Source organism: Eretmochelys imbricata, chromosome 1, assembly GCF_965152235.1.
Source record: "Eretmochelys imbricata isolate rEreImb1 chromosome 1, rEreImb1.hap1, whole genome shotgun sequence".
Taxonomy (NCBI): domain Eukaryota; kingdom Metazoa; phylum Chordata; order Testudines; family Cheloniidae; genus Eretmochelys; species Eretmochelys imbricata.
This window is the reverse complement of record NC_135572.1, coordinates 194,128,609-194,140,817: the sequence shown is the minus strand read 5'-3', so window position 1 is coordinate 194,140,817 and position 12,209 is coordinate 194,128,609. Positions and strand designations below refer to the sequence as shown.

Genomic DNA, 12,209 nt, shown 5'->3' with positions numbered 1-12,209 from the left:
TGTCTGGCTATGCCGGAAGAAGGTCAGGAGATACAGGACGTGGTTTAATTAGTTGGCAACTTTATTTCTAAATGTGTGGGAGTACTTGGCAGATAAAATTGAACAGTGCAGGTAATTCCATAATCATTTATTTATACCCAGGGGGTTGCTGGCAGCCCTCCTTCTTACTCATCCTGGTCCACAACCAACCCACTGCTATGACCTCACCTTTCCCCCAGACCCTGCTGTTCAAATGGGGGGGGGGGAGCTAAAAAGGAGGGGGAGTTGACTCCCTACCATACCAGTAATAGGAGCCCCAAACCTTCCCTATTTCAGTTCTGTGACAGGGCTCTGCTCACCACACTGGCACCTCCTGCTGGCTGTTTTGGGGATTAGCTCCTCAGGTTGGTATGCCCTCTCCCGATGGTGCCTTACCCACCATCATGTCTGCTCTCTGACCTGCATCATTCCAGGGACCGCAGTGCCCTCTTCATGACACGGCCCTCCGGCTGTCCCCGCAAGTGTGCTTCCCCCTTCTAGGGTTTAGTACTTTCATCCAGCTGTCCAGCCACTTCCCCAGTGGCGAGTTGGGGGTCTGGGTCCCAACCCAGTGAACTTCTGAACCACAGTCACTTACTGTGTTCCTTTACCTCCACTACTGCTGCATTTCTCTAGGCCACTTCCCTGCAGCCACAGCACCCCACTCAGTTCCAGCAGCTCCTTCTCTATTCCTGGGCTCCCCACCTGCACTGATCTATCCAAGGTGCTATAGGGTTGCAGCCTACTAGGAATACAGTGTTCTCTCCTCAACCTCCAGGCAGCTACTGACTCTGCTCTGCCCTGCGGCCCTTCTTAAATGTGTCTGCTGGGCCCCAACTGGCTGCTGCTTACAGCCTCTCTCCTATTGGCCACTTCCCCACACAGCCACCTCAGGGCTCTATTAACCCCATACATGCCAGTGTGGGGTGAATGCCCCATCACAATCTCCTTTAAAGAACACCTCGTTTAAATCCTTTCCCAATCCATTTTTTTCTGATCGCCTTCATTCCCTATGAAGCACCTGCACTGGACATCTGCCGCAAGGAGGCAACAGCAATTAGCTTGGCTGGCTCCCCCTCATACCCAGTCAGGTTCCCAGATGTCTTCTGATGCTTTTTTAAATATAGGCTAAAAACGTATCAGCTCCCAAGTCTGACAGGTGGACCCCATCCTCCCTAAATAATTCTGGTGCCCCATATGCTATGCCAAGATGAGAAATTACCACCCCCCATGCCTCCTCTGATTTGGTCACCTCAGTGTTCATGTACCTCCTAGCCTTGTCAATGCATGGGAGGTTAACAGCTCCCCATCACACTCTGCATTGCAACATGTCCGATCAAATAATTTTTATTCCTGGGAAAAGTTCCAGGATCTGCCCCAAGTCCCTCTTAGTTTTGATCATTAAATCCATACTGTTACACAGTCCCAAGCCATTTTCCTCAAGGTGAACCACAACCATATCTGGTGCCTGATTACAGGCCACCACAGGTACAGAAGGGGTATCAGCTAGTCCCATAACATGCCCCTCCTCCATGCCAGCTCAGGACTGCTTCACCACCAAGGCCCAGCTGTGAACCTCCAAACAACTTGGAAGCCTGCCTATACGCCCAGTGAACAACACTGTGCCAGCAGATCCACACCTCCCGTATGCAAGCATCCGGATGCAAGCACAAAGAAAAATTAACACCGATTCCCTTCCTGGGGTGTCACATATGTTTTGTATGCTTCAGAATGCCAGCGCCTGAATTTCCCTGGCCCTTAGACCCAGCTGGGCCAGTGCTGTTTCCTCCCTGATCCTGAATGAGTGGAAACTAAATTCACGTGCTGGAAGCTCCAAACTAATTAGTCCCCATCTTAAAATTGTAACAAACTGGTATGTTGTGAGGGGATTCCTGTCACTGTGAATAAAGAGGGGCTCATACCTCCGTGGTCTTATTGCCATGTTTGCCCTCACAGCCTCCACAGGGCAGATCTGGGCTTTCCACCCTCCTGTAAAATAATGGATTTACCTCAGACTACTTGATCCATCTTTGACGTCCTCAAGGTTAATATCATCGATCACCCCTCCCAACGTACATCCCTCAATTCCGAAGCCCTTCTGGAAGAATCCCTATAGGACCCAGGTACTAGCTCACTGATCCTAAAAGGTCCAAAAATCATGACCAGAAAAGCTACCCTGAATAAGGCCCCTTTGTTTTCCACAACAACATATGGACTCTAGGCTTCACACCAGATCCCTAAGCATATTGACAGCAACGGGATGCCATGTATCCTGCCTAGGGTTGGTGCTTCAAGACCACTTTGCTAGAAACCTATGAACTGAAAACCTGCTACAAGGATCTGGGTCACCATTCAGCCTACTGACAAACATAAGGTCCGATAGGTGAGTGGAGACGATTGATGACACCCGTTGCCAGGTTGCTAATGATACCATGTACTGCAGCACCCAGTCCTCTGTAACCGCAATATCCGTGACAGGCCCTCCAGCTTCTAAAATTGAACAAAATCACTAAAATTTCTCTCATAGAGCCACCAATCTCTGTGCCAAACTGACAGCCATCTTACGCCAAGTTCCACACTGCTAGCGGCATCTATTCGGCTTCCTTGTTGGCTCTTGTCACCAGTGCCCAAAGTCTGTCCATCTGAAAATGAGACAATGCATCTGCTATGCCATTATCAACCCCAGGCACATATTTGGAAGAGAAACAGATGTTAAAGCGTAAATGTTTTTGTACAAATACCCTTATCACCCTCCTAGCTCTGTGTGATCTGGAGGACTAGGACTGATAAGAGGTACCAACTGCCATGATGTCACACCAGAAACACACCCTTTCATTTGCACAAGGAGTGGCTGTCAGCCTAAGCATGCCTTAGTCCTAAAGCATATGGCCCCACTCTTCCAGGGGCCTTGCACAACCAAACACACCCTTCATTCATAAGCCAGAGTTTTGATTCCCCACTCAGTGGTCCCAACAACAGAAAGAATTCCCTAACTGTCCATTTTCCCAGACACCATTTGTGGCACCTTTCTTGGCTTCCTAGGTCACCAGAAGCTGCCAGACCTTGAAAGTCTGGCAAAGATGACATGGCTTGGCTAGGCCATGGAGAGAAGTGCCTAGTCCCAAGGGGAGATAGGCCCTCCCATTTGTTAGTTTGCATAGGGCCAGCTCAGAATCTCACCTCTACTAGGCTTATCAATGTAGACTTTTAAAGCCATATTCATGCTAGGACTGTTTTCCAATGAGAGATGATCAGTGGCCTTTTCTGAAAATGATTTTGTTTGTTTTTCATGGAAAAACATAGTGTTTTTATTTTTGGAAAGCTTTTTTCGTCAAAAATATTGCTGCAATGGTTTTAGAAAATTTTAGGTGACCAACACCTGGATTTCATTAACCATTCTGGTAAAAATTTAAGACATTTTACATTTTAAAATAGTTCCATTTCAAACACTTTAAAATGAATAACTTCAAAATTATTGCAAATATATTTATTTTTAAATTTTGTGACCAGCTTTATTTCTAATACAGTTTTACCAGACATTGTGAGCTAGGACAAGCATTATTAGAACAGTGTCCAATCTATGTTGTAGCCTTGACTCTTCCTAGCTGGTGCTCTCCTGCTAAAACAGTTTTTGAACACTATCTTGACATGATTAGTGTCATGCTATATGGAGTGGCTCAGGTCCATGAGTGCCTACCTCAGAGCAGACTGTCCAAACTGGACACATACCCCAAATTGGTAGTGTGTTCTATGCTTACAGGTCACCAAGCCAGTAACAAACGTGAACTCCTGAATCACTATGACAGTTTTACCATAGAGTCACAGACAGTCACCCTTAGAGCTTCCAGACTATCTTGCCACCCAGACAAACTGGACTGAGTGATAAATGGTCACTTGTACCAAAAATTACACAATATTCAGGTTTCTTCAAGTCTCAAGAGACCAGTCACTTCCCCCAGATCAATTGGTACCCTAGATCAGTGGTTTTCAACCTGGGTTCACGAGCTCAGAACAAACATTTTCAAAGTTATAAAGCAAAACTTACATATTTCCTTATAGCACGGAATACAGACATTACAAGTGAAATTAATGCATGCTGCAACTTACAAACATTTAATAGATCTAAACACTAACTATATTCTTATAAGACTAATACCTATTTTGAACTATGAGTTTGTCAGCTCTTAGCTAATGCCTACAGCCTTGGCCAGAGCTGGCATTTGGTTTACCAGCATCACAGTTAGGTCCCATCTACATTAGGTAGCCAAGCTCAGCACGAGATACGTTTGAGTGATGTTTGATTTTCAAATGCTTCTGTAGATGGTGTTAGAGAGCATGATTCTGGTTTGTTTCTCTGAATGAGGGCATGCAAGAACAAACTTTTTATTTTTAATTAAGATGGATCTGCAAGTTGATGAAGTGGATCAGCTGGCTTAGTTTAAAAAAAAGTCATTCAGCAAATTTCTTCCTTCAGGTTATGTTTTTGAGGTTTGTGGAGTGCATTGATTATAGCTTGAAAAACAAAACCAATGTTTTACACAGCTGAACGGCATACTGAGAAATCCTGTCTTGGGTTTTAATTCAGCCCTGTTACACAGTCAGTTCTGCAGGCTCAGGGCTGGTCTCACACCCCTGAGAACATAGCTATGCTGACCTACCTCCCAGAGTAGATGGTGCTAAGTCGACAGAAGAATTCTTCAGTCCACCTAGCTACCACCTCTCGGGGAGGTGGATTAACTACAGTGATAGGAAAACACCCTGTTGATATAGTGTCTATGCTGAAGCACTACACTGGTACAGCTGGAGCATTTTAAGTGTAAACATATCCTCAGAGACCCTTCCTCTTTCTGGCAAGTAGCAGTTATTGTAGAGGTTCCTTTAGTTCCTCAGAACCAGATTAGGCTTTCAATGCCACAAACTGGTACACGTATGCAAAGTTTAAGCATGACATTAATTCCCAGCTTTCTGGAAAGCAAGCAGAGCTTCTGTTCCCCGTCATGGGATATTTCTAGATAATCCAGTTAGTTTAAAAATTTACCGTGTATTCCTTAGCTCATGTTCCTTAAATTGCAAGCACTCAAAAATATAGATCGAAAAGAAGCAAATATTTACCTGACACCACCATCCCCTATCACTCTTGACCTTTGATAGCCTGGATAGAATAGAATTCAAATCTGAATCATCCCTGTGTGTGTTTGTTTTTTGTATAAGAGAAAGTCAATAGAGCATTTGTAAAAACAAGATCTGGCATGCTTGGTTCAACTCTTCTGAAATATACTTCAAAGCTGACAATTTATACTGTGCAAACTACTCACATCCTATAGTGCATAACAAGTTACTTTCTGGCTCTCTTTTTCTGATAATTCAATTGTCTTTTAAACCTTTCCACTTGGTCAGTCCAGGGCCAATTCTATGAGCTTCTGCTTCCTTAAGCATATCAACAAATTTCCACTGGTTTTGTGTGGGTGCATGCAGTCACCCACACAAAAAGTTTTTAACATTTAGCTGCTGGTTGACCTGTATGATAGAACCCATCATGCATCAGGTCAAAAATGAAATGGAGCAGTTACATCTCTTGCACATAACATCAAACTTCCTTCCTACCTCTTTGGGGATGTGTGGATTTACCATCAGGTGTAGGAATGCCACTTTAATGAACATGCAAATGCTTAACTCTAGAAAAAGGCAATTTCATTGTAGCCTTGCTTCCTAGACTCTCAGAGGCAAAATTAGCTGTTAGGTTCTCACTAAATTTAGTTATTGTGAGAACAACATTTTAAAAGATAGTAATTGACAGGATTTATAAATTAGTTAAGAAAGGGGGATTGTAACACTGATTACTTTGGTTGTTCCCCAAATGGAATAAGAAGAGCATCTACACATGAAAGCATTTTAACACTAAAAAAGCTCATTTGCAGAGAGCAAAGCTACCCCAAAAGCCACAGTTATACTGTCTGCTCAGTGAAGGCTTAGAAGCATAGGTGGAGTTTGCCAATCCCTAGAAAATATATCTAGGGCTTAGTCATGCAATTGCTTCATGCACATGGAACCCTCACCTCTGAGTTGGGCATACAAGCTGGTGACACATGGTTACACGGCTGGTTGTACCTCTGTTCCCTCTCAGGTCTCATATCTACCTATTTCAGAGAGAAACTGTGCAATTGTCCCACTCTAAGTGCTACACAGTTTTATCGACAAAAATCAGCTTTTGTTGACAAAACAGTGGAACTGCACACACTGAAATGCTCCTCCTGCTGATGTAACTCCCCTGCTATGCCGACATAATAAAACTACGTCAAGGAGAGGCGCAGCTCTTATGTCGATGTAGTTAGGGCAACGCAGTGTCTGTGTAGACACTGTGTTCCTTACATCCGCTGTTGACTGTCATGCTTGTCAATTTCATGGCTCTGGCGCTTGGCTGCCACCCAGGCTCCCAGTGTGGGCTGCTGTCTGGGCTCCCCACTCCCCGTCAGGAGCCCCGCTGCCCCATGCGATCCCGGTTTACCATTGGCAGCACAGTAGGTGACCAGGTATGGATCTCCACGCCGGCTGTGAGAAGCCCTAGGCAGCTGCCCCAGGCTGGAGCAGGAAGGTGAAAAGCCCCAGGGGGCAGCTGGGCTCCCGGCGTGGAGCTGCATGGAGCTTAGAGTCCTGGTTCTCAGCCCCCCACAATGCCTCTTTTCAGTCAGTGGAAGCACACCACCGACAGAAAGAGGGGAGTGTGGACATCAGCTACCACAGTAATTAATGCGGTGGCTGTAAGTTGACCTAACATAGGTAGTGTAGACATAGTGTCAGACAGCGTCCTGGGCTCCATCACCTTGTGTAGCAACTGTGTTTACCAACAGGTACGACTGGGTTTGGCACATGCAATTCTTCCCTGCAGGAGTATATGGCCAGTGATGAATAGTTACCAGACAGCTGTCTTAAACCAAAGTATTGTTTATTTTAACAATAGGAAAACTCAAAAAGAGCAAAAGGATTTAAAAACTACAAATAGTCTATACACACATCTATCTTACCCAAGTCCCTACCATACTCTGATGGTTACATAGATAGGCCTCATTTTTTCAGATGTCCCCTGCAGGTGTCAGTCTTTGCCTGGTTCCCCCCCAAAATTTCCCCCTCCCTTGAAGAGGGTATTCCTTTATAAACTGCTATAATCCTTTTGTGCTTCTGTGTAGTGAGGAGTTGGGACAAAATCAGTCTGGTAGGCTCAGCAGGAGATCGAGCCAAATGCCTCTGACATGGTCCTGTAACAACTCTCAAGTGTTTGCTGAGAGGTGGCTTACCTTGAGCTATACATTGGCTTCCTGCTAGTTTTTCCTTGCATTGCTCCTTTGATGAAACCATTATATCCATACTGTAAACATTCCAATAACCAGGTCAACATACGCGATTCATAGATTATTACAGTACAGCTCCACATCCATTACAGGTTGGTCCGAGGGTCTTGACCTGTTGTTGTAATTTGGCTCTGAGCAAACCTTTAGGCTGTCAAAATTGACACACTTTCCAGATGTCACCCAATTTCATTGCAAATGCTAGATGAGCAGGTGACGAATTCAAAGGGGTGGAATCAATGGTAAACCTGTAGCCATAATGCATTTGTTTCATAGTGCACCTGTACATCAAATTGTCTCCTCAGATAGCTAAAGGAAATATATCTTAAGCAACTAAGAAAAATTTATATATATGTATATACATAAAAACCCTTGTACATGACCAAACATATGAAGAACTAATGCAGAGACCAATGATGAGCAAAATTTTGAGATGGCAAATGTGCTGCAATATTGAGGCACAGCAGAAAGAGACTAATTGTTTCTCAATGACCTGGGTTTCTGCTAAACAGTCCTTTAGTATTTATACAGCACCTAATACAATGGGGTTCTGGCTCAGGCTCCGAGATGTTACAGTAATACAAATATAAAAATAGTAATAATCTTAATGTATGATATTTTGGAATTTCAGTTCCTCCTTTAAGTATTAGGCCTGGTTTAGACAGGGAAATTAGATTGGTATAACTACTTCACCCAAGCGTGTAAAAAATCCATACCCTTGAGCAATGCAATTAAACCCACCAACCTCCTAGTGTGGACAGTGTTATGGCAAAGGGAGGACTTTTCCTTTCAACACAGATACCGCCTCACGGGGAAGTAGAGTACTGACACCAACAGGAGAAGGCCTCCCATCAATATAAGTAGCAACTCCACTGAAGTGCTACAGTGGCATAGCTGCAGCGTCTAAGGCCATGTCTACACTAGCACTTATGTCGGCAAAACTTTGTTCACTCAGGGGTGTGAAAAATCAGTACAGCTGTGCCACTGTAAGCTTGAAAGTGTAGATATGGCCTAAGAGTAGATCTGCCCATAGTTTAACAAAGAGTCAACAAAGATTTCTCATGTTCATTATTCCTTTCATAGACCATAACACTCCTTGTGATCTGGTCATTTCTATCATGTCATTACAGTTAGATACAATAGTTAGGCAATTAAAAAAACATCTCTGCATAGTAAAAACCCCTTATGAAAAAAGTCATAATAGATGTGTAGTAATCAGTTTTAAAAAATAATTAGTTCACTTGTTTAATAGGCTAAAACCTAACAATTTCATTGTACTCAAATTGACTAAATAACACTATTAACACTGAACTTTGTGTGTTAAATCAAAGCCCATTTTGAATTATAAATGCCCACAAAAGAGTCTAAAACAGAAGTATTCCTTATCATTTTTTTCAAGCTCACTCTTAGTCCTTAAGTTGAAAAAAAATGATACTGATGTTGACATAGTAATGTGTCAATAATGAATAAATAGAAGATTTTAAAGTTCTAACCCACCAGCAGTCTCATTTATCATTCCATTTTTTGGAAGGGAAATAAAAGATTTAAATGTCAAAGCTATAATGTCAGGACTGTTTATAATGTCAAGTGTTGCTGGTTGTCTGCTTTATTGATCAAACCAGCAACTGGTATAATAATTACAGATGATGTGGCACATATCATGTGCAATTGGACACAGATTTGAAGTGAATTTGGGAGAAAAACACTTTCATTTTCAAGTCTTAATAATTTTTGTTCATCTATGTGGCGCAATAGCCCATGCAAGCATTAATGTGCATGAAGCTGGTGCTTTCAAAAGCATCTAGCACCAGTGTGATCATACCCTATGGTATGATCAGCCAATGAGAATTTATTCTTATAATATAATGCTTGTAATTTGATAACCTGTTGCAGATTTGAGAGAGACTCAATCCTCAATGGAGCCAGAGAGAACTATAATTCTCCCTCTGCAGTCTGCTCATGAAGTTTCTTTTCAGCTCAGGCAACTAATCTTATTATTTATAAAGTAAAATTGTGGGTTTTTTTAAACTGTCTTCTGGACTTTTTAATAATTACTCCATAAAGAGCCGTGTAACTCAACAGTTCCAAAGGCTAATGAATTGATTAATGGTTGCATTAAGATTAAGGTGAGAAGAAAACTAGGTTTAATAAGCCCCCCATTGAAAATCAAAGCATTAAGTCATTTTAATTTACAGATGTAATAAAACCGAGAACAGCTTTTCCAAATGGATGTTTATCTCTGGCACAGTAAGCTGATTGAGGTGTTTTGCGGATAATCCACTCCTATTTTAAGCACTGATTAGTGCAAATGTTAAGTTAGTACAAACCATGCTTCATTCTTGATTGATTGATCCAGATAGAAGCCAATCCTATCTAATGGTTTATCACCACATTGTAAATTGCAGGTTAAACAACCTGTACTTAAAAGAAGCAATACATTAGCTCAAGGTCTTCTGCAAAGGTTAATTTTTGTACTGTTGTCAGTGCTGATCCATTATTCAGAATGGTGTTGATAGTGATCAGAGAGGCTGGTAGTACTGCAACAAATAGATTTACTATTGTGTGTGGATAAAGTTTCATGTTCAGTGGCTGCTACATCCATTGACAAGAAAGAAAGAAAGAAAGAAAGGTATGGAGTCAAGGGTGAAATCTCTGAAGTGACAATTATTTCTGGAGTTTGACGTCGATGACTGTCTATGCAAAGCTTGGAAGATTTAAAGCTCTGTGAAAGTACTAAATATTATCTTCCCTGCAATATCCATGGTATCACATACCCCACTCAGGGTCAGAAAACCTCAGATGCTATGCCGCCTCCCACTTTGTATGACCTTAAGTACATTGGAAAGGTCAAAACTTTTTGAAATCAGTTCCAAGAGGCTCGCGTCGCTTTCCACACCATTGATAAACTCTTCTAACGTCAGTTCCCCTAAAATGAAATAAAATACAGTTTAGAAACTGGAGGCCAGAGGTTATTAGATCCCTCTTAGCCCTGTTGTAATAATTGGGCTTACAAATTTACCCCACTTGTGAGCATCACTGTGGAAAAATGGATTAAAGTTTATAAAATGTCACAATAACCTATAACAATAAATGTTGATGGGAAAAGGTGCAAAAGGGAAACAGAAAGATGGAATTAGTCCAAACAAAAAGGCCTACTGATAGAACTCAAGGAATATGTCAAGATCATGCCTGGTAAACAAGAGAAATGTGGGACTGGAAATCAGTGAATCAAAACCGATGTGTCAGAAATTAGGCCTAATTGGTGGACAAAATAACGAGAGGATGAGCTATTCTGTCCATCAATCCCTTTTGGGAGCCTTAAAAGAAAAGACTTTTGGAGGTAAATTAGGAGAGAAGCAGAAAAGAAGCTGTCTACTGACAACCTCTGCAGTGAGCTTACCCATCATGGCTAACACTCCCACCATCTCCAGGGACCCCGGGATCTACTGTAATACTATTGGGCATTTGTCAACCTGATCCAGAGAAATGTCTCGACCAGACCGGGCCTTCAGAGAAAATAAGATGACATCACCACCTCCACTGACTCTGGTCAAATCCCAAACACCTGGACTGTGAAAGACTGTCACTTTCCCTCTTCCCCAGTCCCCTTGTTTACCCTTTTCCTGCGACACCTTATTTCTTCTCTTTCCTATCCTTCTCCTTTTTCCTTCTCTCTAATAAGAGTCTGGCTTAGCTGGCCATTTTGCAATACCGCTGTAAACCTGTGACCAGAAAGGCAGCTAAAAGCAATGCCCTAGCATCCTGATACAGGTACTGGTTTGCCAGGTCTTGGAGTGGCTCAACAGACCATGTGCCATGCCTGTGTTTTTCCAGAAGTGAGGTTGCAAGTGAAAGTCAACACCAGAGATAAAAGCTGCATTTTCTATCTTTTCTGTTCTTTTCTCTCCCCTCTAGCGTGTTTGTCTATCAGGAAATGGGATCCAACTTCACAACGGCAACTCCAGTCGATTTCAACTAACTTCTCTTTTCCCCAAAAAGGGCAGTTGTTACCATCTTTAATACCATCTAAAAGACTGTCAAACAAAGGATTTTCTTTTAAAAGCTTTCTATAGCTAAAGGGAAAGGGAACAAGGGATGTTGTTGAAATGAAAGCCTTACTTAATATCTCACACTTCAAAGGCTTGGACTGTTTTTCCTTTTTTTCCTGTATCTTTAATAAATGTTAAACGATTGTTAATGATGTGTTTACCATGGCACTAGGCAAGCTGAGGTGCCTGTATACCAAACCCCGAATCTTGTTTAACATGGTTTAATGTTGGGCAGTGACTGGGATATGTTAACTCCTTTGACTCTTTGGATCCATAGAGTCCATCTAAATTAACACCCAAGGGATGGCTATTTTCTGTGAGTTGGGTCCCTTGTTATTTTCCGGTTCTGTCTCACTCAAGATCTGAACAAAGATCACTGGGGGTATGGAACTGGCATTGCCTACCCTGCCTGTTTTATTTCAAACTCTGAAAATCAGATCATAGGTAGTTTTTGTCTGTTAACAGAGGAGCTAATCAACCACAACTCTCACTGAAGTCAACGGCAGCTGTGAATGCTCTGCATTTCCTGGGTGGAAAAAGGCCACTAGCGAAAGCTGCATAAAGGCGAAACTTAACCGCATAGCCCTATAAAGGAAATAATAACACTTATGCAGGCAAGCTCCTCCAAACTATGGTGTTTACAGTTAGCCGGCTGCACAGCGACATCTATTTTCAGCTGCAGTAATTAGTCCTGATGTATTTGAAGCCTGTGTTGTAACTGGATACTCAGAGCACAAATGCTGATTAGATAATGACAGACTCATGTGAAGTGCTCCAGATTTCCAGAGTCTGTGCTGAA

At 42.5% G+C, this 12,209-nt stretch overlaps 1 protein-coding gene across 1 annotated transcript in view; it reads right to left on the bottom strand.

The window, feature by feature from the left end:
• Positions 1–6,944: 6,944 nt before the first annotated feature.
• GUCA1C (guanylate cyclase activator 1C) overlaps positions 6,945–12,209 on the bottom strand; it is a 40,281-nt gene continuing 35,016 nt past the window's right edge. Inside the window, exon 4 of the mRNA XM_077820909.1 lies at positions 6,945–10,287. Within this exon, the coding sequence (XP_077677035.1) occupies positions 10,157–10,287 (131 nt within the window). The 3' untranslated portion in view covers positions 6,945–10,156. The remainder of the gene's footprint in view (positions 10,288–12,209) is intronic.